Source organism: Mollisia scopiformis, assembly GCF_001500285.1.
Source record: "Mollisia scopiformis unplaced genomic scaffold LY89scaffold_3, whole genome shotgun sequence".
In the NCBI taxonomy this organism is placed as follows: domain Eukaryota; kingdom Fungi; phylum Ascomycota; class Leotiomycetes; order Helotiales; family Mollisiaceae; genus Mollisia; species Mollisia scopiformis.
In genome coordinates, this window is record NW_017263583.1 from 1,769,102 (window position 1) to 1,795,910 (window position 26,809).

Here is a 26,809-nt window from a genome sequence, read left to right on the forward strand (position 1 = left end):
TGACGTTTGGGCAGGGATGTGGAGACGACGTGACGGATCACGTGAATTTCCATCTTGAACTTGAATTCTTTGATCACTATGCTTGTGAGGAGAAAGATTATGGAAAGTTGTCTCGCTCTTGTACATTTGCATATATACTCTTACAGAATATTGTACAAACTAATACAAATGCTTCATCGCTCTTCGGGAGCATTGTCTATTTCTCTGACACTGGATATCTCCTTTTTATACCACTGCACCTTGCTTGGTCGAGACCAGATTCTCCCATAGGTTCAAGCCTAGAATTCTCGAGCTGCTCCTCTGACAAAAGTCTTTCATCTCGGAGGGTCGGTACCCTGCATTGACCCTGTGTTTTCTTCCTCGACGCCGTGGTATATTCGAGCAGAAAATTTCGAGGGCTTTAGTATTTTGTAATGTTCGGCTGGCGCGTTCATGGGTGACTTTCGCTTCTCAAATACCATTGCCGCCGCCTTGCCTGCATTCCGTTGTGACATTATTCGTTGATCAAAATACATGTACGAGTATGGAAGATCGATCTTGGTCCTTACAAATGTCGGCTCTTTTCGTTCTGCTTGCTGAGTGGTGCCAGATGCTTTTTCGGGCTCAGGGGCGCCTTCAACCTCCAAACCCCTCTCAGATGTCGATGTGGTCTTGCTGCTCGGATTACCGTGCTGAAAGAATATTCCCGAACCTGAAACGCAACCAAAGTGTCCTACACGGTATTGGTAGCGAGTTTCTTGTAAGCTATCATTCGTTTCAGGAATGTCGTCAATGGTGCTAGGAATCGAGCCAAAAACTATGCTCTTCCGTGTCGAAGTAAAACGTTTCCTTCCCATAGGCAGGGGTGGAGGCAAGCCGTCGTCGACAACCAAGAATTGGATGGAAGCTCCTGTTTCTGCGATGTTACCTAGGCCAGAGATCATGTCCTCATCCATAGTCTCCAAAGGCTTGTCCTCAAGTTCCGAAGCGGGTCTGGGTAGTCTTGTCTCAGGGTCAAGAGACAAGAGGCCTTGCTTTGGACCCCAACCTCCACCTCCACTGACTAACATTTTGTTAGCATTATAAAAGCCAAAGAAAGGTAAGCACACACCAACACGGCACATCTTGCCCCCTCTTCGCAGCCAAAATCCAATGTATTCTGGACCCGGTTCCGGGAGATTCCCTGCTTCGGCATCGGCAACACCAGGGGGCACGATGAGAGCCCAAACATCAACCTTTGAGCCTCCCAATCTGTCCGAGATTGTAGATACAACCTTCTCTAATTCCTGGGAGGCAGGTCCGACATCATCTGATCCAAAGTCCAGAGTTCGAACAATATTGCCAAATCCGTCCTTGATTGTGTGAAACGGCGTTACCGGACACGCAGGTATGAACGATTCCATAAATCTGTTGATACCGGTGAGTGCGTGGATGTATACAAACCTCATGTCCTCCTTTTTTATGATCTCGACGAATTTCCCCTCCTCAGCTCCCCATACAGAGGATTCGAGCACAGAAGCCTTTCCATTCTGAAACATGGTATTCGCTAGGGGAACAGCCACTCCTTGTGTCTCTGGTCCACCCCTAGCGAATAAGACCACAGCTGGTGTAGGTATGGCTGCTTGAGAGGATTCATCTTCTATCGCCTTTCTCCGTTGCCCTATAAGTGTCTTTACCGGTGCGTGAAGAAATGAAAAGCCTTTGGTAACTGGCTGCCCTTTGAAAGTGCCGTAGGATTCCTCAGGAGCAATACCATCAACGCAAGCACACACCACCCTATACTTAACTTGTACTGGTGATACTTCATCCGTGACACTAGAAGAACTGTGTGATATTCGATCGAGTATCTTGGGAATGAACGTATTATCGTTGAACCACGGTAAGAAATCGGGTGTAAAAAGAATGACCAGCGATTTATACTCGAATGGCTGATGTCGGCGTGAGTAACTCATCCATTCCACATCCCATGAAGGCTTTGTAGGCCGAAGGGGTGTCAGGCATGTAAAGAATTCAGGGTCCGGCTTCATTACTGTCAGTAAGTCATAGCCGAACAAAGATTCTTCGCATCGTACTCACAGTAGCGTGATTGTTGGTCACTTCAATCGTTAATTGCCTGAAACTAGGGACGTCTGTTGCCTTTCCCTTTGCCTGTTTCCAGAAATCTTTAAAACGTGAATCCTTCATAACCCTTCGCATGGTTGAGCTATACTTCACGTGTTGAAAAGAGCCTCGAGAAAGAGGGATTTGTGAAGCGGCTCGGATCCGAAGCAAGAGCGCAGCCATGATTGGCTTTTGGAACGGTGACCGAGGTCTCATTTGCATCTAGGCCTAACATTCATCTCTCGAAGTCGAGTGGCGCGTTGATGCACCTTTGCTGCAATCGCCTCTCACAGGATTTTGGTGATGCTTAGGTCACAAATATTAGCTAGCTTCAGGGATGAAGACTCGCTTAGAAGTGTTCACCGCCATTTTCTGCCACCACGCAAAAATTCTGCCTCCCACGACGAGGCGAGGGCGGTGAGCACTTCTTCGGCCTTGGCAGCGTCCATCACTATTCCAATCGTTCAAATAAGTTTCTGTCTCCCCATGTTATCAGAATCCCTTCATCTCTGTCAAATTATTCTATACTCGTTGGCCTCAAACCCCTTATCGCATCTACCGAGAATTTGCCCCTTCTTGAAAGGAGGTTTGTTTGATGCAAGCACTTTCAAGGTGCATACATATCACCAGCAGTTATGCACAGGGAAGACCTTCAATGTCTGAGTAATTTATATGCGAGATTAGACCCTGAACAGCTGTCGCCCAATCTCGCTCAATCAAGCATTGTCCAATTCTATAAGTGATTTTGCCATTCAAGGCTATCCTCGTTGACATGCTCATTTCTCAAAGATACCCGTAGATTAGTATCATCAGTTCTGATCGATTCTGACATCTGAAAGTCACAGCCGTAGAAATTGACGGGTCGGGGAGCGCGGCTTGTGGCTTCTTGTCTCTTATCCCTTTCGAGGCTGAGGGGCTTTGAATCAAGGCCAATGAGCGCTGAATCCAAGACAGTTGGTGGCGGATCTCTAACAAGGCTTGCCGTTCGAGGTTAGCAACACCTGCATGTTCCTGAACTCGTGCTGCAGCCTCTGCGCCAAATCACCTCGTCCAGCTGCTGACTTTCCACGGATGAGCGGTGCTCCCGAATCAGAATGCAGGAAGGCGCCAGAGATGTTCTGGAACCTGAATTTGCAGGACACGGCATGGCGTACAGGAATGTCAGTGCCCAGGAACCTGAGATCGTGGATAGGGTGAGGAGTGAGGAAGTTTGTTTTTTCCCGAGCTGTTGGCGATGCAACAATGAATGCGACACTGTTGAGAGGGAGGGAGAGTCTGAGAGAGATAGGAAGGTTGAAGACCCCCGATGCACGCTGCACGACCTTCTTCTGCACGGAGCCGGCGGACTTGTTCAGTGGCTCGGGCGGCTGAGACGATCATCACAGGGTCCTCGCTCAACTCGGCCGGCCCTGTCGTGCCTGCATTGCATTTGTTGTTTGATTCTTCAAGTGCCTGCCAAGCGACCCATACGGGCCATACCAGACACATTCATACGAGATCGGATGCAAATTTGGGTGAAGATCCATCCCCATTTCTTCTCCCTGTACCGAACTCGTAAGGAATTAAAGAGCTCGCAGATTCGTAATGAGCGGCCGGGTGGACATCAGGGAGGGAATCTCGGATTCTCCCAGAAAAAGAATCTCAGCACCGCCAGGTTGAATGCCATACCAAATTGGCAATAATAATCTCATCCGTACCGTACTGTACTGTACTGTACTGTACTGTATCCATGACGAAAGTTGATGACGGCGCCTTCTATCTGATGTCTCACTCGGAGACGAGATGAGCTTTGGGCGTCGGTTGCCCCGCAAAGAGATGGTCGACCAGGGAATCGTGTATCAAATGATCAGACGAGCGATATTAGTTACTGTAGTTAGTCCAGTGCTGAGCCAGGCCCATGTTTGCTTTCTGAGATCGACCACGAGGACCGATGAGCGATGACCGCTGTTGATGGCTGCTGCTGCGTCCGCCTGTTCCATGCAAACAAAAAACACACACGAGTTGTACGAAGGACAGGACAGGACAGGATATAGTAGGTAGTATCGCTTGACTGTTTTTGGGTTTTGCCCGGCGGTGAGAAAGCTGGGCCGCAGTACCCAAGCCGGGCCTCACGCTTCAGGAGCCGTGGCCAGTGGCACTTTTGATTAAAGATGAGTTTGTGAGAGGTGGCATGCAAGATCGAGTAGCGTATCTTGGTGGACGTGTAACCAGGACGAGGCCCGCGATCTCAGAACATGTACCGACAGGCAAAAGTGGTGCATGGAGGAGCAAGAAGGAAGGTGTGAGTGAGTGGGAGTGTGTGTGTGTGTGTGTGTTGTGCAAATTCTTGAGTCTAGCCATGCCAGGCACAAGGGGGAGGCCTTTCTCCTGAATCTCTCCCACCTCGGGGAGCAGATCCGTCCAGCGCAACTCGCGCACTGCTTCGTAAATGATAGAGAAGACGGGAGAGAGACAGAAATTCAGCCTTGGAGAGATCAATTGAAACGGACCCATTCGCGAAGATTATAATTGATTTATGAAATACATCTCCACAAATTTTCTCAGGACCGAAATAGCTGAGCGTCGGTGCTTCGTTTCCTCGATGATTTATTAGACAACTTTGAATCTCGCCTCAACCCCGGCCCATTTCGGATTTGGTTTAGCGGGAAGCGAAGGGTGGGCCAAACAACCAAGATTTCGATTTCCACCTCCCAATCCCTCCTCCTTCAGATCAACTTCCAAACAACAACCCAACACCGCCCTCACCACCGCAACAACAACTCCTCCTGGTCCGGAACATTGCATCTTTTCACTCTTGAAGAGGTCGCTTTGGTCTGCTGGACTGTCCGCTCCTTAAACCAACAACCCACACTCCTTTGTCAACCAAAACACTCCCTCTTCCGCCCACTACCCCGGCTGCTCACGACGCTGCAAGCCTTCTGAGACATCCGTAGAAACTTCACGCAGGTACGTCAGCAACCTCAACACATGTTCGCAGACTCTTCAGGGTGTACAAAGGTGCAAACAACGGTACTGACATCTGTTGCTCGAAGTCAATTTCGGCTCAAATCTGCCTCTCGAAATACCACCCCATCCGACTTCCTATCTCGAAAGAACATACTGCATCAAGTGCCGAAAAATTGTTTGGAACATTCAGGAAGAGCTACATTGTTTCAATCAAGTTTTCATGACCTCGATTTGAGCTGGGCTCGCTGGATCTGGCCGCGTGCGGCGTCAACATGGCTGTTGTCTCGAACTCGCCCAAGATGTCGTCGTTCACCAATGACCTCCGATCTACTACAATTACAACCTCCCCTCAATTATCTCCTCGATTGAATAGCCCTGGCCCGTTACCCTTACCGGACTTTCAATTCCCTGCCAGGGGTCCTCCAATGTCTGTATCTGCCCCTTCGTCCTTCTCTAGAGCTACTGGACGCAACAGGCCTATCTCCGCAGTGGAACTTGGTCGACCCACCGAGACGGAAGCCCTACCACAATTCAGCTTCGGCTCTTCATCATCAACCTCGCCAAGAACCATTGCAGCAAGACCAGGCTCGATGCATCAGAGGAATGTATCCGAGTTCATTGGAGGAGATGGAAAGACTGGAAGTGGAGAGATCTTATCGACCAGTCCTACAAAGAGTGAGAGTGCATTGCCACTACCCCAAGCTGCTCTAGGACCGCCAGCAGGGCGTCGAGGACATGCTCATAGACGATCAGCTGCCATATCAGTGTCAGACTTAAGTATGGTCTTGAAACCAAATCCTGGAGCTGCACGAGGCAGTAGTGCTCCTAACTCTCCGTCTGGAGATGCGGCATATCAGAACTCGCCTTTTCCTGGTTCTTTCGATACTACCATCCAACCAACAGGTGTGAATGGAAACCCTGTTGCTACCGAGGCCCCAGTAAACAAAGTCCCCAAGAATACTCGGGTCGGTTTCTCTGATGACCTTGAATTTATTCCTCGTCCTCTATCGATGGTCTCTAGCGATTCCGCTTCTACGGTTCGACCTGGTCATTCGGTCTCGAATTCCATGTCCTCAATCATGTCTGCTGCCACATCATCCCCTCCAGCCAAGGAGAAGCGAGGTTTCCTTTCCAACCCAAGAATCAGTGATGTCCGCCCTCGTACAGCTGAGCCAATTTTGGATCAAGAAGGGTCGAAAAGTCAGGATCACCCACCGAGACGACGCAGCTCTTTGCCACTACTGTCCGATGTGAACACTGCCACTACCTCCGCGCCTAGTACACCGAGATCTGTGAAGAAGTGGTCGTTCTTTGGTCATGACACTACCTCAGGCGAATCATCTCCGAAGTCTAGACCGACCAGCTCAGCATCCTCAGCCAAGGAATCGAAGAAAGCAGAGACAGCCCCCTCATCACCAGAGATTAATACAGATGTTCCGTTCCCAACAATCGAGCCAACGATTTCCAGACGATCCTCAATGTCGAGAAAGCCAAGTAAGAAGCAAAAGCGAGTCAAGTCGTGGGCTGGATCTATTTTATCGCGGAAATCTCGACAACGAAAGCAGAAGCTCTCTCGTCGATCCCCAACTCCACCTCTCCGATACACTTCGCCCATCGATGAAGCTCCGACGTTCGAGTTCAATAAGCCAGACTATACAGGACCCCCAAAGCCCGAAATTCAAACCGATTTTGCATCCTGGAAGCCACGTAAGGTTGCCAGCCAAGAAGAATCGATGAGCCCAATCATCGATCTCGACGCTGCTTTAGGACCTTTCAATACACCCTCAAGCTTCGGAGATGAGTGGGATTCTTCACAGAAGGGAGCTAGGCGAAAGAAGGCAATGCATAGTGCTGCAGGTCTAGGTGGATTCACTGGTCCGGGCATGCACTATCACCGTCGTGCTGAGAGCGCTCCTGAGTTTGAGAATCCGCGCTTCGGACTTCATCGTCTGGGTAGCAGCTCTACAATGGGAATGGAAGATGTCTTTGAAGAAGATGAAGACGAGGAATGGGAAGACTCTAAAGCTTCGGATAAGGAACCGAGTATCAAGACCGGTGAAATCGAGGATGAAGAGGAGACAGGTTTAGGAATTGGCATCAAGGTCGTCGACTCTGATGGTCTCGAATCCGACAAGTCGATTGATTTTGAAGATCATCGAGGAATCAAGCGAAAGGATTCCAATCTGAGCGATGGCCGACAAGTGGGCTCTACCAAATCTTTACACTCTACTACGTCCCTGGTAGATGAGCCAATCGAAGAAGAATCGGGCAGTCCAGTTGAGATTGTTGACGATTCTATCCCTCCTAGACCAGACTCCGGAGCACAGTCCTCAGATTCGACTGCTACACCACCATTCCGAGCAAACGCAGTAAAGGGATTAGCACCTGTTGAGATCCAACCTTTCAGCTTGCAACCACCTTACCAAACTCCTGCGAGTCCTCGGTCTATCCCTTCATCGTTCCCATCTCCGCGCTCCCCATTTTCATATGATGCTCAGCGCATCTCAACCGCTCCATCATCTATCACTGATGAAAATGCCTTCCAGTCTCTCTTATTGGGTGAGCCAGGCCCAGAAGTCAGAATGTCGGTTGATGACGTTCCTTCCTTGACCAGCAGCAATTCAACGATGACTCGAGAAAGCGGCCATCCTGGCTTCAATAATCCTCAATTCCGCGACGGTCAACGATCTGCTTCGCTCTCATCGGCAGCTGTGACTCGTAAGAGATCCAGTATGGCTAGTTTGTCACGCCTGATCAGCAGCTCCCATGGCGAAAAGAGTAAACTCTCAATAGAGAATCGTGCTCCTACACCAGACGGCGAAAAGAAGGAGAAGGCGAGTAAAGGAAAACGCATCAGTCGTATGATGCAATTCTGGAAGCCAAAGGATACCTCCTCATAACCCGAACCTAATCCACCTCTCCACTCTCGACACCTCACAAACTCTTGCTCTCGCCCCGATATTGAACAACACCAGGCCTGTTGCTCAATATCATGTTGATGTATGGATGATGAACAAATGGATTTCATGTGCATATTTGATGTTTCGGACCACTTGATTTCAAGTTGGCATCCGTTTTCTTTTTTTCCTCGTCTACTTGTTACTGCGCATTGAGCAGATCTCTCGGCATTAGCATTTGGCACTGCGACGCATCTCTGGAGCTTATGCATTCAATCAGTTCTGCATGGTTTTCACAAACACTCCTGATTTGGAAAGATGGCTGCTTCTGCTTCTAGACGGCATCTGATAATACCAACATGGTATTTGCTCTTTTAATGATAGTATGGGTGGATTGAGTGGGATGATGGATGGATGGATGGATGGCAAGGAAGATGACTTAGCGGTTGAGTTTGTGCTTGCGATTTTTACCTTGCTAAGATGACAAGCAATGGCTTGGCATATTTGTCCCGACCCGACGAATTCATAGGGGATGAAGGGCAAATTCTTCGTTTCGTATCGAAATCTGATGGGATGAGATGATTGATAGGGAATTGGGGGACATGTATCCGAATCTGCTTGGTGCTTTTGCTTTCCATCCTAGTTTCCGACTCGAGACTGGGTGGAGTTTCGGCGCTGAGAGGATTTTGAAGCATGATTGCTGAAGCATATTGAGACGCTCGCTCGCACTATGATGCTGATGCGAATAATGAATATTACATATGAATTAGATTACATTCTCAAGTGACACATTCCTCGATGTGAGAATTTGGTCATCTCTATTTGATAATTCACTTGCTCCCATATGTGGTGAAGGTCAGCTACACAGGCTTGGTTGGATCGTTCATCAAGCTCTTCTCTCCCAAGCAGCAAAGCTAGAGCTTCGAATGAACAAAATGGTCTAAAGTTTCTAATACAAAGTCTAGTGGAACGGACCTTTTGAACCATCACCAATTCATCGAAACCCTAGACCCGACCAACTGCTCTTTAAGCCCATTCTCCACTTCCGCTTAGATGATACTCCCGCAGAACAAATCAGCACAGCAATACAAGCCAAAAACTTTCTCTCTCAGCCACCATGCTCCTGCTCCCTTGTCATTATTCCACATTCATTTCTTGGCAACTGCAGGGCTCAAGCGTTGTTGGAATTGGATTTTGCGCTATGTGTGAGTCCAGTAAGACAGGGAGGGGAGTGAAAAGAAGGTCTGAAGCAAGGATGGTTGGGTGAGTTGAAGGTTTCGCCACGGAAAGGTGGTTCTGGTTCGAGAATTTTTTGGCTTGGGTTGATTTTCTTGTCTGAGTGCAACTTTCGTGTGATGCGTGCACACTTTATTGATATGAGGGGAGCAACACACACAAGAAGTTGGTCAATTCTGAATTATCATAAAGATTAACTCCATTCAACCCCAATTCTTATTCTAACAAACCAAACTCCAGATCCCTAGTACTACTATCCAAACATAAAGATACTCGTCTCATCCCAACACATCTCCATTACCACATCCCCTTTCCTCTCCTCTCCCTCTTCTCCTAGTCCAGCCCAGCCTACTCTAAACAGGACTCCCACACAAAACATCACTCCAAACATTCGGCACATACGGATTCACACTCTCCAAACTATCCGCCACACTCGCACTATAGAGATTACACCTCGGCGCCCCCGTCCCATCCGCGGGGTAGAACTCGTATGAGATACAGCTTCCATCGTAGTTATAATCCGCCTGTTAATCACCATTTAATTAGCATTCCTTCATTCATTTACTCTCTTACCTCCCTCTCTCACTCTGACAAACACCTCAAGAAAATGAAAAATGAAAACACGAAAGGGAAGAGAAAAAAACGAACCAAACAAAACTCATAACACCCGCCCAAAGTAACCTCCTGCAACATATCATCCATATCATAACTCCCCATAAACCAATCCCCGTCCGCCAGCCCGTGCACGCCGCAGTGCAGCGCCGCCGGGTTCGGCGTCCCCGTCGGCGCGCTGGAGACCAGCGTCGTGGTTACGGGGACCGTGGTCGAGGGGTGTGTGATGGTTGAGGCGAGGGTGAGGGGGCTGGCGGAGATGAAGAGGGAGGTTTGTGAGGGGGGGAGGGAGAGGGTTAGTGTTGTTGTGGATGAGGAGGGGGAGGGGGAGGAAGAATTCAGGGCCTGGGTGGATGAGGAAGAGGAAAATGAAAAGGAGGGGAGGTAGGTTGTTGATGTTAGGGTTGTGGTTACTGTTATTGTCCAGGTGAAGGGGGAGTGTGTGGGGCAGCTTGAGCTTGATGAGGTTGAGAGCGCTGGCGTTGAGATAGCTGGTAAAGAGGTGAGGACTTCTATTAACTCAGTGGTGGACGTCGATATGTATGAGCTGAGAGCCGCGGACGAGAAAACTGCTATTGTCGTAGACAGGGCTCCTGAGCTGCTCATAGAAGAGCTCTCAGCCGCTACACTCGACGAAAGAGCCGCTGAGCTAGACGCTGCCAACGAGCTCGATAAATCAGCTGAGCTCGAAGCCGCGAAGCTCGATGAAACGGCAGCTGAGATCGAACTAGAAGCCGCTGGACTCGAGAAAGCAGCAGAGTTAGAAACAGCTACAGAGCTGAACGCAGCCATAGAGCTCTCAACAGCAACTATAGTCGTGCTAGCTGCCAACATGGACGAGGAGGCAGCTGATGAACTACTACTCATAGCAGCAGCAGAAGAAGTCACACACCCCACTTCTCCTTCTAGACTACACCAGAACGCAGCTTCTAGCGAAGAAGCTGCCGCCTCCACGGAGGAGGAGGAGGAGGAGGAGGAGGCTGCTGCTGCTGTAGCTAAGCCTAGGTAGGGAATTTTCAGTGATCTGGAAGAGAGAAATGAGGGAGAAGACAAACCTTCAGTGATGAACACTTCCACCGTCGTAACCGCCGCGTCGGTGATGAAGACCTCGATGGTAGTGACAGCGACTGCTGCGCTCGAACTAGCGGCAGCGGAGGGGAAAGCGGCTTGGGGGTGGTGTAGGGCGGTTTGGAGGACGATGTGTGTGCGAGTTATATATTCTCGGGGGTTTAGGTCCTAGTTAAATTTTTAGCTTGTTAGGTAAATTGTAGAAGAGTGTAGCGGAACTTACTAGATCTCTTTTATCCATATTTTGAGGAATGGCGTGTACTGCATTCAACAGCGCAGCAGCGCCGAAGAGGATCCCTAGATGCATGGTGAGGTGATGCTAGAGTAAAGACAGGCTGGGAAAGAAGAAACTGAACTCGTATCACCATAATGAGCAGGTCTGAAATCTCTTATATCGACTGCAGACTACTGAACGAAGGGGGTATCTTCAATATCAAGGAGGCGAGGGACTCTCAGCCAAGATAGGAAGAGTAAGGGGAAAGAAATCTCACAAGCGAATACAGGTGAAACCATCAACCACAATTCACTATCACAAGAACAAATATCTTCGGAATGCAATACAATTCTGATTGTCACTGATTCATTTATTGGATTTGCTTGCTTCCTCCCATAGTATGTACAAGCCTGTTGGAAAAAAGCTCCAGATGAATCGCCGCGCCTGAAAAAACGCCAGTTTGTACTTGCTAACACTTCAGCAATGCAATGCTGAGGGGTATCATGCCCAATAATTCTCGATTCTTGAGCAAGGAATATGCTATGCGCATTGAAAGCATTCCATAGCTTCTCTTCATCCTGTTACCCTCCCCGAAAATAGAGTTCTGTGCCTGCAGATGGTGCTACAAGCTGTCAAAGTCGCGCGCAATCAAAAAAACAAAAAACCTCCCTCCCTTATGCTGACCTGAACGCCATCACAAATTGTGAATGCAGACTATGTTCCTCCGTCCATGGTGTTCCTCGGATGCAAAGATTTCTCAACTTCCATCTTCCCAAATGGTGTCTAGGTTAAGATCACCCCTACGCTCTGCACCACATACAGACCAACGCTTTCTCTTGTCTCGTCCAAACGCAGCTCCGAGGCTTCTTCCACGAGTACCAGAAACGTCGAGATTACCCTTCGTCTTGTGCTCCTCACCACTGTCTGCCGCATCTGCAGCTGCCTTCAATTGTGCAATCCTCTCCGCCTCCAAAGCAGCTTCCTCTGCATCTGGTGAATCGGGTATGGTCTCCAAGCTCGAAATACTGGGGCTTCGTGATCGTGCGGAGGTGGGTGTGGAAGGTACAGAGGAGGATGCAAAGGAGCCCGGGTAGCTGTACGTGCCAGAGTAGCCACTCGTTCCTAGGAATGTATCACTGAATCTGGAAGATTGGTAGGATGGAGACGAAGTAACAGAGGAGGGAGTGGAAGGTGCGGTACTACCAGCTGCTGAATTCTGTGCAACGAGATAGCGGAGAGGGGAAGATGGACGGCGTGTTCGTGGGAAGTTGCTCGTCGAAGGGGGTAAACCCAAGATGGGAGAACTGCTTCGTTCCGTAGCTCTTGGTGTATAGTCGTCTGCAGCAGGACTTTCCGTCTCACTGATATCTCTCAAGCTTCTCATTGGCAGACCTGGGAATACCTCATCGACTGGCTTTCTTGGTGTACGAATAGGACTGCGGACAGGACTTGCAGGGCGCACTTGTGTAGTTACAGAAAGGTGACCAGAGGTATTGAAGCCAGGCATGGATTGAGCTCTGGACATTGCTGGTGCAAGAGCACTTGCAGAAGACTTCGATCGAAGGTGTCCTCGCGAGTATGGAGATGTGTTTCGTGGTCGGTAGGGTATGGCGGGAGAGGAGGTGACTGGTGATCGAGGGGATTGAGGGGTAGGTTCTGTCGATCTTCGAATCGTAGGAGGTTTCTTGTTGTCCCACTCATTCATAGACGTGTCTTGCGTGTCTAGCAGGCGAAGGGTGGGGACAGGTGAAGCTCTGAATTCTTCCATCCTCTCTGTCTCTGGTACCGGTTCCATGATGGTGGTTGGGGATCCAGGGGTCGAGGTAGGTGGGAGGGTTGGTGGAGATCGATATGGGGGGGACGAGGTAGAATATAGCAATCGCAGACTGCACACTGCAATGCACAGCCAGCAGGAAGCAAATTGTTGAGGAATTGTGCAATGGTGGATTGCTGTCAGAAGGATCCAGGTTGTCCCCGGCGTCTACGCGGTGGGAGCTGGGACTCGGGCATCCGCGATGCCAGCGTGAAGGAAGTATGCTTCTGGCTTTGGCGAAATGAACTGTAATAGTAGAAGGAAGATATGACGGGGGGGCGAGGGGTTTGTTATGAAGAAGATGATGACTTGCACCCCACGATGATTCCAGAAGCCATCTATGGGGCTCTAGAAGTGCAGAGAGTGGGCGCCAAAGTGAACGAAAGAGAAGTGGTGCAATCTTGTGGTGATGGTGGTTCTTCTTAGGAGAAAGTAGGGACTGAGGAGGTTCTGGGCCGGCACCAGGATGTTCTCGTTAGCGATTGATAGTGGCCGCATTCAGGCTGGAGAGGAAAAAGCTTCACAGGAACGACGACGGCGCGCAAAAATGAATGATCAAAATAGCGCCAGTAGATTGAAGCCGGGCAGTTCCATTATTGGATTTTAGCTGGCAAGTAGCAATTTGGGGCAGCACAAGTCCGGGGTAAGCGCCCAATAAAGGAATAAAGGCGTTGAAGCAGGGCAGATGATCGAGAGACCAATACTGTAAGGTTACCACATGTGCAAGATGTGAAAACTACTCTACCTAGACCCTGTCGACCCCAGTTCACGCCTCTTCTTCAGCATCTTTACTGTAGTATCTTCAGCACTGGCCCAACATCCTTCAACCTGCATATCGCCATGCACCGTCCAAACGTACACCGTGATCATGTCCAGTTATTTCAGCGCATCTCCTGTTGCCGTCGGCGTCGTTGCCATTAGTTTCATCCACCACAGACTCATGTGTCCTGCCTGGTTCATTCGGCCTGCATCCGCCGCCAGCTCCTGCTCGTGCTCGTGCTCGTGCTCGTGCGTGTGGTGCCTGCGCACTGCAAATCGAAACAGCTCTCGTGCAATTGGCCGTGTTTGTGATGTCTTGTCACACACCCGCCCAAAGATCATCACCGTCACGACTTACCTCTCCTATTTCCCCTCCCCTATCCGTTTCATGCACGCTGTTCAAGCCTTTGTTTGTCCTCATGTCCAGTGCTGGAAGCCGACTGACGACCGGTGTAACAGTCATGCAGGACCTTCGAGATCATTCAAGTATCACTTCATGCTATGTTTCAACTCTCTTACTGGCAAGTTGCAGGCAAAATCCCTCACTGAACCCCGTTTGACACCGGGAGACCGTGTATTCTTGGTCTGTCAATGCGGGCGCCTGCAGTAGATCTTGGACCATCGTCTATTCGAGCATTTAGGGGTCTCAAAGTCCCTCGATTCAAGGCTTGGTCTTTGCCCCTTTTCGAGTACTCAATCCTCCTTCACGGAGCCTCCGTGAAGGAACAATGAGAACTTTAAAATATCGTCACTCTCAATTAGCAATCAAATCCCTCATATACTTCTCACATATATTATCTATCCATCGCCACCTTGCGTTTGTAAAGCACTTTCTTTCTCTTGCCACTCGATGACAAGTCATTTCGGATATGGATGAATACCTATGCGTAGGACGAGCGGGTATGCATGACTACACGATCAGCTGATATCAAAGAGTACAGAAACGCCCCTATCCGTCTTGCTCTTACCATTTCTGCAGACGGCCAGCTTTGAGCTTTCCTGGTTATCAAGTCGGGAGGTGAAGTGAGACTTGAGTACTCGGAGCAAACAGCTACTGTCTCTGCTACGACCTCGGATAGACACCCCAGCGGCCGAGTCGAGGCATTGAGGTCTGTCTTGAGACAAGAACCAAATGGTATCTCGCTCATACCTCATTCATATGTTCTTACCCTCGTGCTACTCGACAACTCATAGCGTCTTGTCACACACGATATCGTGCTCTGATCAATCGACGACGGCTGGAATATATCCGAGGAAGAAGTAAGGTCGGCGGGAGGAACATAATGCAATGATCCGCAAGATACACAGAAACGGTCTCGATAGGACGTTTCCGATCGTCTCTTGGAAGACTTGTCTTAGAGCTGATTTGAGATATATCTTGGGGCCAAAAACTCTTCCTAGTCTGCTTGTTATACAAGATATCGGATCTTGGAATCGTGCCATGGGGCTGCATCTGAGGCCAAGAGTTTCTCCAACCTCTTCTGTGTACCTTTATCCCTCCCCTAGATTACTAGGCTCTATAAACCTTCATGGCCCTTTGAATCCATTGAAATCAGATTCTGTATTGTTGGAAGCCTCAATCTACATGCCCCAACCATGAGCATGAACATCTTGGAAGTATAATTCATAAACTAAGCTTTCAATCTGTAACATATTCCTTCATAATGTCGTCATTCTGGTTCGATCATCCAAAGAACTCCAACATGTACAAACAAACTTTGAAGAGATCAATTGTGAAGCTTTGTGAAGTGTACTGTAGATGTTTTTTCTCTATGTGTTATCTCGATAAGCATCAGCTCGTATCTAGGACCGAACTTCACCCCTATCCAAATCCGCTTAGAAAGTTTCATGAAACAAAACACCAAAGTGAAGCCAGCCGCCAAGCAGCCTCACTCGTTTCTTTTTCACACCTCAAACTTGCACAAAATACATACCCACGACATCGCATACTACCTCACGGGCGCAGTCATCCAGACCCTCTCTGGGGAGGATTGTCATAACCTCTAGGAAGAAACACGCACGACGCGACCAACACCTCCAGCTTCCGCACATGCAATTCCCCGACCTCGAAGACGCATCGAAGATTGAGGACACCCAACTGTACACATCGCCATGGGGCCCGTCCGGACATTGCGGCGGTCGAGTCCGATTACGATGGTAGTGGGCGTCGTGCTGATAATAACCATATTCGTCTTCATACTGTCGCCGTCGAGTTCCGATTCTGCGGCTTCACAACTGCGAAAGGCGAACGCGGCTTCGAATCCCCTCTCCCCTCCCACATCGCCGTTTCGGAAACAGAGCGAGAAGGCGAATGGGAAGAGGATACCGCCGCCCGTTGTTCATTATCACATGAATAATGTGACGAGCTCGCCGGATCCGGTGGGCAATAGGGAGACGATTCTTATTCTGACGCCGCTGGCGAGGTTTTATCAGGAGTATTGGGATAATTTGATGAAGCTTTCGTATCCGCATGAGCTTATCACACTGGGGTTTATGATTCCAAAGAATAGGGAGGGGAATGCGGCTACAGCAGCGCTACAGGAACAGATCACCAAGACGCAGAAGTCTGGGCCTATGAAGGACAGATTTGCCAGTATCATCATTGAGCGCCAGGACTTTGATCCGCCATTGGCATCGCAGAACGAGGCAGAGAGACACAAGATGGAGAATCAGAAGGCGAGAAGAGCAGCGATGTCAAGGGCTAGGAATTCTCTCCTCTTCACCACGCTCGGCCCGTCCACTTCCTGGGTTCTCTGGCTCGATTCGGATATTATCGAGACGCCCCCAACTCTGATTCAAGATCTAGCGTCCCACGACAAAGCGATCATCGTCCCAAATTGCTTCCAGAGATATACCGATTCCAAGAACAAACCAGCCGAACGTCCTTACGATTTCAACAGCTGGCAAGATAGCGAGACAGCGAGAGATCTGGGTGATAAAATGGGACCGGATGATATTTTGTTGGAAGGATACGCACAGATGGCTACGTACCGTACATTGATGGCATACATGGCAGCAAATGGCGGGGATCCTCGACAGGAAATTGCATTAGATGGCGTGGGAGGGACGGCATTATTGGTTAAGGCAGAGGTACATCGTGATGGGGCTATGTTTCCTCCATTCCCGTTCTATCATTTGATCGAGACGGAGGGCTTTGCGAAGATGGCTAAGAGGTTGGGGTGGAGTTCTACTGGGTTACCGAATTACAAGGTACTTTTATCTCTAAGTATACCCTGAGATCAAGATCGATGCTAATTTTATACAGGTATACCATTACAACGAGTGAGATGTCAGGCACAGATCCACTCTCATCTTCTTCGACTTAGATATTTTAAACCAGCAAGCCAAGGCTGGCAGCAGAGGGAGGAAAGCATCAGCTGTATTGTAACACAGCAAAAACATCAAAAGTTGTACAGGAGGAGCGATTGTGTGTACTCTTTTTTTTTGTGTAGTAGCGGCGTTCTTGTGGCATAGCATTATCGATCCTCTTGAGGCTTGTTATTATGATGAGAAAGCCTTGTGCATACCATAGAACGAGAATGCTTATTGTTGAGATATCCATATTAATCTTGGATTGCTTTTGAATTGTGTTTATTGAGCTGGTCTTTGAAAGTGTTGTTCCCATGTCCCGAGAATGTTCTCTTTTCGATTTCTGAAATTATGGCAGACATTCTGAAGCCTTCCATCTCTGACATGTGTCTGAAGTTTGGTATCCTCGCTCGCTCGCTTGCTTATACGCTCCTTATGCCATGATATCTGAACACAAACGCCCTTCCAACGAAACTCCATCAATACCACTCTTAGGTAGTCCTAGAATCCAAGTCATCTTTCCATCATAAACATTCTTTCCTCCATCTCCCTTCCCAACACACCACCTACCTCATTACCTCCAGATCCATCATCTCCAAACACTTCCCACCTCAACCACCAACACCCCCCTCCAACGCCCCCTCAAATCTCTCCTCCGCACACCAGTACCCAACCAACCCCCTCGCACCCACCACATCCCCCTGCCTCAGCAAAGCCCCCATCTCAACATTCAACGGACTATCCACGCCCGGCTCCGCCAGCAACCTAACCACGCTCTCCAACGCACCCACGACCCCCAACACAGGCGTCCAGTTCTCCTTCAGCACATCGAGACAAATCTCCCCCGTCGCCCACGCGATGTTCGGATGGCAGATTTTCGTCAGGAATGTGATGGTAGGCGGATTGTTCGGGTAGGTCGGAGGGATGCTGATAGAGAGCAGGAAGCGGCCGGTGGAGTAGCCGGTTGAGGGGGGGAGGTGGGTGGGTTGTAGGATGCAATTTAGCGAGAGGAGGTTTGAGGGAGTGGGGAGGAGGGAGTGGATAGAGGGGTGTGGGGAGGTCGGTGGGTAGGTTGTGTTGAAGGCGGTTAGTTCGGTGAGGATTCGTTTTGTGGGTGTGCGGGAGGAGGAGGAGGATGAGGAGGAGGATTTTGAGGGTTTGGACATCGTGTGAGTGGTGTGGGTGGTGGACTGCTGTTTAGAGGGTCGGTAGAGTAATGCTTGAGGTTGTATCGTTGTAGGAGAGGTGAGAGGTTAGAACACTCTTTGTGAGCAGCGGCAAGAAATGGATCGTATCTCCAGCTAATCGTTGCGAAGGTCTGAAGCTGCGTATCTAGCTTATAATCTTCTCCTCCTATCTCGTTGTCGTCGTCGTATTGATCGTCGTCGTCGTTGTGTACCTTTAATTGACAATCGCAAAGTGAAGCTCAAGCTCGAGCCGCGATGATCCAAAGCTCTGTCGTGCCTCGGCTCAATTGGTCAAATCTCTCTCGGCTCGGCGAAACAATCTTCCTAGCCTTCTTCGCCTCGTCACGCCTTGCCTCCTCTCAAATCCTCATCTCATGTCAGACAACGAGAATACGAATGTCAATCTTCTGATCCGCAGCCAATGAACAGCTGATGGGGCTTCATCACGTTTTCGGATTTGATCTCGTTACGCTCGTTACTATAGCATGTGTAGGTTTTCCTGGCAGGGCTGTGCTTCAGCCTTCAGCTCTCAAGTGAGGTCTTGGCGAAGCCGCCGTGGAGGAAGAAGCATATCCATTTCCTCGGGACGTTAAAGCTACTTTTCAGCATGTACCTATATTGAGAAGTGACTTGGGACTTTCTGGAAGATTTTTGCTAGCGCATGGTGCAATTTGAGGCGAAAGCTTGAGTTGCTGCGAGTTGCTTACTCAAGAGGTCTTTTGCACTCTCAGACTTTCTTTGGGGATTCGGACACGGCAGGAATTTGGATGCGTGCCACTCATTATGATCTGCTTACTTATTTTATGTTTACTACGTCAGAAGTTTGGGATGGCTCATCTTCTCCCATTTTATGGTGCTGGAATGTTGTCATGTAGCTCAAGACGACAGCAAGGGCGACACTGTTTCGGTTGAACGAATTTTTCTGCACCATTTTATTTATCAAGTGTGTTTCCTGTAATCAGTATTGTAAAAGTTGTTGTAGTACAAAATACAATTTCGTGCTCCTTTCAGTATTCTAATGATCACCTGATCCCAAAATTCCCTATGTCTTTGAACCGTCAAGTATCTGCGAAGCCGGTGACCGGATACCCCGAAATACCTCCCTACGAATCATATTCCGGATTCCAGACTTGGTAATCTTGTCTTGAGTACGACGTGTGGAGCAAACTGCCTTACCGCGGGTGCGGCTGCTTTCATCCCAAAATGCTGCGCCTCACAGCCACAGTCCTGACCGCCGGTAAACCCCTGATTTTCCGAGCAACAGCCACTTAGGGCTTATTTACTAGGACAGAAGGTTAATGGCACGTTACTATCCCAGCTCAGCCTTATGTCTCTCATGACTGAAATTATGTTCCGAGAACCGCCATCTGCAAGCACGATTGGCGAGCGGTAATGATCCGTCTCGTGTTCAGTACCGGCTTGCTCCTTGCCCCAAAATAGAATTGACATCACTGATGGCTAAGCTTGCTGACAGTCTCGTGTTGAGAATGTTACTGCTTGACGCCTCCAAAAGGAAAAGATATAAAATGGAAGTCACAACCCACGAGAAAGAACATCATCACACAGCAAGCACATTCACAATACAAGCATCTCATCCAAACAATCTTCACTCTCATCATTAACAACCAAAACCAACCTTCAACCACTCAGACCAACCTAAACGTCAATATGCGTTTCACTGCTACCACCGTTGCCGTCTTGGCCTCTACCCTCATCTCCTCCACTTCCGCGATCATTACCGGGGTCGAAGCTCCTTCAACCGTCTACGCCTACAACCCATTTACAGTCACCCTCACCACCGCAGACTACATCCAATCCGTCTACGATGTCGCAGTTGCCTTCGGTGTAGCACCAGGAGCTGGTTACCCCGAGTCTCTCGGAAACGTCATGTCTACCGCCTATCTCGGTCCCTCAAAGAGCAACATCCTCACCCCCATCACCTTCGACGTCACTCTCCCATCTGGCACCCAAAACGGCCCGTACACCTTGTCTGCTGAGGTCTTCAGTCTCTTTGGTGCTGCTTATTCCGGATCTGTTTCTTCCTTCAACACTACCATCACTGTCGCCGGTTTCTAAATTTAAGAGAGTCTGTGGACTAGATGGGGAGAGATAGAATAATTTGCATTGCTTTGGAGTTTTGTTAAAGGCGGGCGGGGCTCGGCATCGGTGCATTACACGGTCATTCATTAGCATTAGCATTAGCATACAGGCGGCGCATGTAATTATACCTAAAATATTAGAATGGCATTCCTCGACAGACACAAAATCATTTCTTGCCCTTGTTTCTTGCCCTCTTTTATGATTCTTTGCTTAGCCTAGTGATGACTGAAAAGGAATCTTCTTTGTCAATTCCACCTGACTATGCGCAATGTTGACACTAACTTCCACTTACTCTGAACATTCCCGAGACGAAGTGTATTTCAGTATTCAAAAGATCCATCATACATTTACTAGTAAGAAGCTTTCTGATATTTCGAAAGAGAACTCGACCGACTCTCTGCCCTCCAATCCCATCCCATACAACTTAAACAGGCAACATAACCACAGCCCTCTCCTCACTCTGCCTCTCAGCACTCAACCTCCTCGTCTCCCCCACAACAACCTTCGCTTTCAACGCACTCCTAATCTCCTCCTTACTCCTCCTCTTCCAATCCCCCTGCGGACTATTACTCAACGGCCAAAGCACCTTATTAACCCTCTCGCTCCTCTTCATTAAATCAACAAAACTTCCATCAGCCCTATACGAACTCATCACCACATCCAAATCCCTCCTGATCTCGTCGCAGAAGTTGTTCAGGGGGAGATCATTCACGTTGTTGCCGAAGGGGATCTCGAGCTCGTTGCCCATGGCTTCGAGACCGAGGATGATGTAGGCAGCGACCATGGTAGCGGGAATGGTGTTCCAGCCGAAGCTGGGGAAGAGTTGAAAGGGGAGGATGTAGATGTAGAGGACGACGACTTGGGAGATGAGGGTCGCGTAGCCGATGGGTAAAGGGGTAGCGAGGACGCGGTTCGCGGTTGCGATGGTATCTGTCACGGCTGCCATTGCGTTTAAGACTTGACCATAAATGATGGTGCTGCTCAAAGTGCCGTTATTGATCACCATTTCAAAGTAGGCACTTAAATCTAACATGACTTCGTATGGCAGATTTCCAACTGGCTTGATGGAGCGCTTGATGGCTTTGCGAGGATTGCTGGTAGCCATGTTGAGGCCGAGGCACTCTCCAATTTCCTTCCATCTGCTTATGGGATGTTTCGGGTTCTGAAGACCTGGATGCTCTGCCGCCTTCGCAAAAGTATCGAGATGTCCGACCAGGCTCACCATGTCAGGGTAGAAAGTATAAGGTTCGAATCGGAGTTGATGCTTCACAGAAACTGCGAGAGCATGGATGAGGTTGATGGCGGTTCTGGAAGGTGGTCAGGACCAGAGGAACAACCCTGAAAGAATGGCTTACATCTTGGCCATTAAATCTTCTTTTCCTTGATCTCCTTCGCGTTCTAGGACATGCACCCAGATGTATCTAGCCAAGTTACGACTCTGGACAGTCAACGCCGTCCAGCATTTGCGACCTTCCATGTAACTTGAACCGTCAGCTAAAGGCGTAGCATTCAGAAGTTGATTTACCGTTCGTAAGCTGTTGAGCCTCGAAAGCTCAGAGACAGGCCAACAACGAAACCAAGAACGGTCAAGAGAATGCTCGAAACACCCACTGCGATAATATTAGCTTCTTCTTGCTGGAAACATACCAATCACACTAACGTGGCTTCGTGTGTTTCGAGACACCTGTAACAATGATTGACCAGAGCGTAATGATAAACATAGGTAGAAGCATCCTTGGTGTAATGCTTCCATGCAGACGCATGAATGTTGGCCACTTGGAATGTTTCTCCATTGCTCTCGGTCCGACCTAGACATTTTGTCAATGTTCAACTCTAAGCCAAATATTAGATATGTCATACGAAATACCCATCTATATTGATGTCGACATTTGGAATCTTGAAGTCCACGTTCGGCACATGCAAGTCCCCAGTATTCATGGATTTGATGCCCTTCATACCAACCCACATCGGATGTGAGAACATCCTTCTCGGTGATGCTGGACTCGACGAAGGCTCGATCTTGTCTTCGAAAGCAGCAACATGTTCCCTGACTGTAGTCTTCTCATCTGCAATATCGTCAGATCCTGATGATTCGATTCTGCTTGAGAGTGCTGCTTCAAGTCGGGCAATACGAGGATCAGGCTCGTTTGCTTTCATGAGGAGTGCTTCCAGGCGAGCAAGGCGAGCTTCGAATTCATTGAGTGGGTCTACAGTTGTGTCTGGGAGTTCCGGAATCTCGGGTTTCTTCTCGTCGAAGATAGGTACGGAGGAAGTAGATGGTCCATTGTCCACAGAAGAAGTCACCGCTGTGCTGCTGTCTACAGTCGTAACGACAGCAGCATCGAATCCTCCAGCATCACCTCCGGAGTCCATTGTGAATTGTAGTTCAAACTTCCAACAAGCCGTCCCTTATTGAGGATCCGAAAGAGGTCGATGATCGAAATCAGATAGAGCAGTTCCTCTGATCTTTATGGGCCTGAACCGTGTCTGGCAACGGCAGACACTGTCTGGAGGCGCTCACAATAGTTTACAAACATAATTCGAGTATAGCCTATCGCCAGCATCCGTCTTTCGCAGTGGCCAAACTGTACGAATAATGAACACATATAGTAGCCACGACTTTGGCGAGAATGCACGACAATGAAATGTGCTGCCGTTCTTGAACACTGTGGTCGGGATTCGCTGTCCGAGGACGGCATCGTGATATAAGATCCTCCATTGGAGGCTTATTGTCTTGAATACAGTACGATGATAGGGATACGCGAAAGACGTGGTGGAGAGTAATGGAGGTCTGAGACAAGTCATGATCAAGTGAAGCCAATATTTTCATCGAAGAGTGAAAATGACATCGTCAAAGATTATGGAATAGAATTTTTCATCACCTTTCAGGCAACATAAGCAGCAGTGAGGAGCAAGGTCGAGACCAGAAAATTCTTGCAGCATAATAAGGGAGCAGCTTAAGAGATCTTGACCTTCGATTTGGTCCGCTTTCGGGTAGGACTTGCTTCTTGAGGCTGAGACATATACTTCGGTCGACCCGTGCCGTCATAGTAGATCTTGAACGGGGTGGGGGAATTGGTTTCAACAATTCAGACATTGATTGGTTCTGTTTGAGCCCTTCATGACCAAACAGCAAAATTTGCCACTTTCCACCTTTACCAAAGATACTGTACATGTCGGCTTCTTGGATATCCTGCCAATGATCCGGAGACCGAGTAGCGAAGATCTATTGTCGTCTAGCTCTGCGACCTGTGACGAAGTCCGTGACTGATCGTAAACCAATTTCTAGGCTCTTAATGGAAGAACATGTTGCATAGCAACTTCTCTCCTGCAAAGCGGACACTCGGGCTTTTCTCTCACCCAGTCACCAATACAAGCCCAGCAGAATATATGACCGCAGCTCACTGCACTGGGATCCTTCAGTTCCTCCAGACATAACGTACACTTCCTGTTCTGTCCCTTGATCCAGGGCATAACCTCCGCTTTACTCAAGTCATACCTTGGCCCCTGCAACACGGCCGTATGGGTCGTCTTTCCAACTTCGACACTGCTATGTTGAATGTAATCTCCTCCTCCTGATTCGAACAGCAACTCATTATTCGAGGCCATAGCATGAGGGTCGAGAGATATTTCTACCCCTCCTTCTAAGACCGCACTTCCACCCATAATACTATTTGCATTCGCTGGGACCGGATTTCGTATCGTATTCTGGAGATGTAGCCACGTCTGAACACTCATCTGCAACACCAACAGCACCCCCAAAACTTCGTAGCCAACCCTAGCTTCCGAAGGAGCTATCCTCTTCGTGAAGATGTATCTCAATCCCCATAATCGTTTCGAAAGCTGGTAGTACGCACCAGAGAAATAGAATATCGTCAAAGTCAGAGCGTGTATTGGTGACGGAGAAGTGATTGTTGAAAGGTGCTCGAGGATGTATGCTTGGATCTGGTAGCTTCTGGTTGTGGTCTGCTTATTCCGTCCCATCCGCCGTAGATTTGCCTCTAATTTATTCCGTATTCTTGAACGGAACCCGGGGAGTACCTTCGTCAATGAATATGGCAGCAGTATGCTCGTGAGGATATATCCTGCTCGTCTTTCGATTGCGGGTAGCTTCAGAGTGTCGTCCTCGATTTGAATAATATCACAGTACTCTTCTCCCAATGTTCTGTTTCCAATGAATGTTGTCAACCCAAGGTATAGGAGTTCAGAAAACGTTCGAGCTTCGGACGTGTATGTATGCAGGAATCGAGCGCCATACAGCCGCCTAAGTAGATTCGACAGATGGTTGAGTAGGACTCCTTCGAAGTATGCATCTTTCTGATGAGCGCGAATGATATCCGGAGCTGCTGCAAAGGGGTAGTTGAATGTAGGCGCTTCAATCACCTTCTCTGATATATGGTCTGTCATTTTGTAATTGTCTGTCCTTGAAAACAACTAGAAAAGAGCTTTGCCTCAGAAACATCAGCAGCACGAAGAACACAGACCTCGGCATGTCAATATCGGCTTGTTCCGCCGTCTCACCTTAAAGTGTGGCTTGAGGTTTAAGTGGCTAGTGTTGCGGCTAAGAATAATTCTCAGCCTCGAAACATAATCTACGTAACTCATTCCTCCCTTTCTCCCCTATACACGAACTGAGCTCGACTTCCCTTCTCTCACTCCAGTCATTCTTTTCCCTTCGATGCGGCGCTCATTTCTGCGATAACAATGGATGGAGACCCGGCTGTGGAGCCTGAGCTTGACTCCTTCAGTTTGACGCTGCCTTTACCTTATAGAGTTGCTTTGGTTGTAGTGTTAGGTATGCTTCTGTGCTCTGTTTGCTTGGTATCTTCTCTGTCGCATTCAATTTAACTAACATTTGGACAGGCGTGTGGGCTTGGGGCGCAAATCTGCATTTTCTATCACTGCTTAAAATTGTTTGTTCTCCTCGAAACACTTGTCCCCCTTTGCGCCCATCACTAACATGCTTTCCAGGACGTGCCCGCTCTCCTACACTACCCACCACGCACTTCTCCTCGAACAGATCCTCCACATCATCTGTCGACTTATCGACTCGCCTCACTCCTCACAATCCCTCTGGCCCTGTCCCTGTTCCTCTTCTGGATCCTCTCTCACCGAAATCCGACCCTGGTAATCTACTACGATTTCCTCCCAATATCCTACCTCTGTGTCCTCTTAGGGCTGTTCCTCCTTCCACTCCGCCGATTCAGCTCCAGCGGACGGACGCGCTTCCTTACTACCCTCCAACGAGTCTCTATTGGGGGTCTCGCCCAAGCTCATGACGGGAAATTTGGCGATATTCTGTTGGCAGATGTATTAACATCTTACGCCAAAATCATAGCAGATCTTTTCGTCTCACTATGCATGTTTTTCCGTCCAGACGGTTCCGCAACGAGAAGACCAGATAGAGGATGTGGAGGCCAATATCTGGTTCCTATCATTATAGCGATCCCTTCATTGATCCGGTTGCGACAGTGCTTGATCGAATACGTCCGAGTACGAGCTTTAAATGCTAGGAATGGAGGCACAATAGGACATCACGGATGGGGAGGCCAACATCTTGCCAACGCCCTGAAATACGCATCCGCTTTCCCAGTCATCCTCTTCTCTGCTCTCCAACGAAACCTATCCATGAACCACGCCAACATAGGCCTCACAGAAGTATCCCTCTACCGCTGCTGGGTCATAGCCGTATTCGTCAACTCTTTCTACTCCTTCTACTGGGACGTAGCCAAAGACTGGGACCTAACCCTCTTCTCCTCCCTCTGGTCTCGCATCCATCCCTCCTCAAGAACAGCCTACACGCCCCTAAACTCCCACTCCTCCTCCTCTTCAACCTCCGCTTCCCATCCCCAAACCAACCAACCCTTCGGTCTCCGTCCGCGTCTCTACCTCGTCTCTTCCACCGTCTACTACACAGTCATCACCCTCGACCTCCTGCTCCGCTGCACGTGGTCCCTCAAGCTGTCCCCGCACCTAGACCACTTCGCCGATTTCGAGTCCGGCATCTTCCTCATGGAGTTTCTGGAAGTGGGGCGCAGGTGGATATGGATCTTCTTCCGCGTGGAGACGGAATGGGTGCGGAATACGGGGTCGGGCGGTGGGAGTGGTAGTGGGGGTCTGCTGGGAATGGGGATGGGGATCGAGGATGGGGTTTTGTTGGGGGATATGTATGGGAAGGATGATGAGGATGATTGATGGAAGGGATCCTGATGAACATTTATGTGAGTCGGGTATTTGATGGTTGTGACTTGGAAAAGCACCTACAAATAAATGATGGTGGGGGAGTGAAGATGTCGATTCGTGAGGATGGTGTACGATATGGATGTTCTTCAGATGTGGAGCATTGAGAATAGTAGGTGGAAGATTCTCGAAATCATCCCAAACAGAGGGGAAATCGTTGTAGAACAAGGTGTTGGCATGGAAGGCGTTGATCTATATACCACCTAGAAAGTTGAATTGTATTAAATCGCAAATCTGGACAATTGAAATCGATAGACCCCGGGACATTTCAAAATAGAATGACAAACTTGTCAAGAAAAGGGTAACAAGGGTACAGTTTTGAACAATATATTTGTTATCGATAGCCACT

The 26,809-nt window shown here is 48.9% G+C and overlaps 12 protein-coding genes across 12 annotated transcripts; 5 read left to right on the forward strand and 7 right to left on the reverse strand.

The window, feature by feature from the left end:
- Window positions 1-101: 101 nt before the first annotated feature.
- On the reverse strand, window positions 102-2,553 carry LY89DRAFT_714581 (uncharacterized protein). The gene is made up of 3 exons (XM_018218141.1): window positions 2,056-2,553; window positions 1,091-2,000; window positions 102-1,042 (listed from the first exon to the last, which is right to left on the reverse strand). Exons 1-3 carry the CDS (start codon window positions 2,299-2,301, stop codon window positions 315-317), a joined length of 1,884 nt encoding a protein of 627 aa, XP_018077231.1. The 5' UTR covers window positions 2,302-2,553; the 3' UTR covers window positions 102-314.
- Window positions 2,554-5,615: 3,062 nt separating this feature from the next.
- LY89DRAFT_694092 (uncharacterized protein) lies at window positions 5,616-7,925 on the forward strand (the record flags this gene model as incomplete). Its single annotated transcript, XM_018216675.1, has 4 exons — window positions 5,616-5,700; window positions 5,737-6,024; window positions 6,133-6,268; window positions 6,305-7,925. 4 exons carry the CDS (start codon window positions 5,616-5,618, stop codon window positions 7,923-7,925), a joined length of 2,130 nt encoding a protein of 709 aa, XP_018077232.1.
- Window positions 7,926-9,362: 1,437 nt separating this feature from the next.
- On the reverse strand, window positions 9,363-10,395 carry LY89DRAFT_680959 (uncharacterized protein). Its single transcript, XM_018214178.1, has 2 exons — window positions 9,807-10,395; window positions 9,363-9,682 (listed from the first exon to the last, which is right to left on the reverse strand). The coding sequence occupies exons 1-2, from the start codon at window positions 10,374-10,376 to the stop codon at window positions 9,512-9,514; spliced, it is 741 nt and encodes a 246-aa protein (XP_018077233.1). The 5' UTR covers window positions 10,377-10,395; the 3' UTR covers window positions 9,363-9,511.
- Window positions 10,396-11,630: 1,235 nt separating this feature from the next.
- On the reverse strand, window positions 11,631-12,989 carry LY89DRAFT_313051 (uncharacterized protein). Its single transcript, XM_018206646.1, has one exon. It carries the CDS (start codon window positions 12,845-12,847, stop codon window positions 11,810-11,812), a length of 1,038 nt encoding a protein of 345 aa, XP_018077234.1. The 5' UTR covers window positions 12,848-12,989; the 3' UTR covers window positions 11,631-11,809.
- Window positions 12,990-13,706: 717 nt separating this feature from the next.
- On the forward strand, window positions 13,707-14,657 carry LY89DRAFT_680961 (uncharacterized protein). Its single transcript, XM_018214179.1, has 2 exons — window positions 13,707-14,445; window positions 14,566-14,657. Exon 1 carries the CDS (start codon window positions 13,734-13,736, stop codon window positions 14,232-14,234), a length of 501 nt encoding a protein of 166 aa, XP_018077235.1. The 5' UTR covers window positions 13,707-13,733; the 3' UTR covers window positions 14,235-14,445; window positions 14,566-14,657.
- Window positions 14,658-15,258: 601 nt separating this feature from the next.
- LY89DRAFT_313255 (uncharacterized protein) lies at window positions 15,259-16,954 on the forward strand. The gene is made up of 2 exons (XM_018206648.1): window positions 15,259-16,834; window positions 16,890-16,954. Exons 1-2 carry the CDS (start codon window positions 15,737-15,739, stop codon window positions 16,908-16,910), a joined length of 1,119 nt encoding a protein of 372 aa, XP_018077236.1. The 5' UTR covers window positions 15,259-15,736; the 3' UTR covers window positions 16,911-16,954.
- LY89DRAFT_313225 (uncharacterized protein) lies at window positions 16,955-17,397 on the reverse strand. The gene has a single exon (XM_018206647.1). The coding sequence runs from the start codon at window positions 17,247-17,249 to the stop codon at window positions 16,998-17,000; it is 252 nt and encodes an 83-aa protein (XP_018077237.1). The 5' UTR covers window positions 17,250-17,397; the 3' UTR covers window positions 16,955-16,997.
- LY89DRAFT_313263 (UBC-like protein) lies at window positions 17,297-18,237 on the reverse strand. The gene is made up of 2 exons (XM_018206649.1): window positions 17,504-18,237; window positions 17,297-17,450 (listed from the first exon to the last, which is right to left on the reverse strand). Exon 1 carries the CDS (start codon window positions 18,097-18,099, stop codon window positions 17,545-17,547), a length of 555 nt encoding a protein of 184 aa, XP_018077238.1. The 5' UTR covers window positions 18,100-18,237; the 3' UTR covers window positions 17,297-17,450; window positions 17,504-17,544.
- A 1,566-nt stretch (window positions 18,238-19,803) lies between these two features.
- On the forward strand, window positions 19,804-20,184 carry LY89DRAFT_540464 (uncharacterized protein; the record flags this gene model as incomplete). Its single annotated transcript, XM_018208161.1, has 1 exon — window positions 19,804-20,184. A coding segment is annotated over one exon (381 nt), but the record flags the coding sequence as incomplete, so codon positions are not given.
- Window positions 20,185-20,644: 460 nt separating this feature from the next.
- Window positions 20,645-22,158, reverse strand: LY89DRAFT_574896 (UPF0187-domain-containing protein; the record flags this gene model as incomplete). The annotated part of the gene is made up of 5 exons (XM_018208773.1): window positions 20,645-21,527; window positions 21,576-21,701; window positions 21,746-21,855; window positions 21,903-22,028; window positions 22,081-22,158. The coding sequence occupies 5 exons, from the start codon at window positions 22,156-22,158 to the stop codon at window positions 20,645-20,647; spliced, it is 1,323 nt and encodes a 440-aa protein (XP_018077240.1).
- Window positions 22,159-23,265: 1,107 nt separating this feature from the next.
- Window positions 23,266-24,680, reverse strand: LY89DRAFT_313281 (uncharacterized protein). Its single transcript, XM_018206650.1, has one exon. The coding sequence runs from the start codon at window positions 24,625-24,627 to the stop codon at window positions 23,506-23,508; it is 1,122 nt and encodes a 373-aa protein (XP_018077241.1). The 5' UTR covers window positions 24,628-24,680; the 3' UTR covers window positions 23,266-23,505.
- A 137-nt stretch (window positions 24,681-24,817) lies between these two features.
- LY89DRAFT_637222 (protein-ER retention protein-like protein) lies at window positions 24,818-26,774 on the forward strand. The gene is made up of 3 exons (XM_018211519.1): window positions 24,818-25,015; window positions 25,084-25,133; window positions 25,192-26,774. Exons 1-3 carry the CDS (start codon window positions 24,925-24,927, stop codon window positions 26,413-26,415), a joined length of 1,365 nt encoding a protein of 454 aa, XP_018077242.1. The 5' UTR covers window positions 24,818-24,924; the 3' UTR covers window positions 26,416-26,774.
- Window positions 26,775-26,809: the final 35 nt, after the last annotated feature.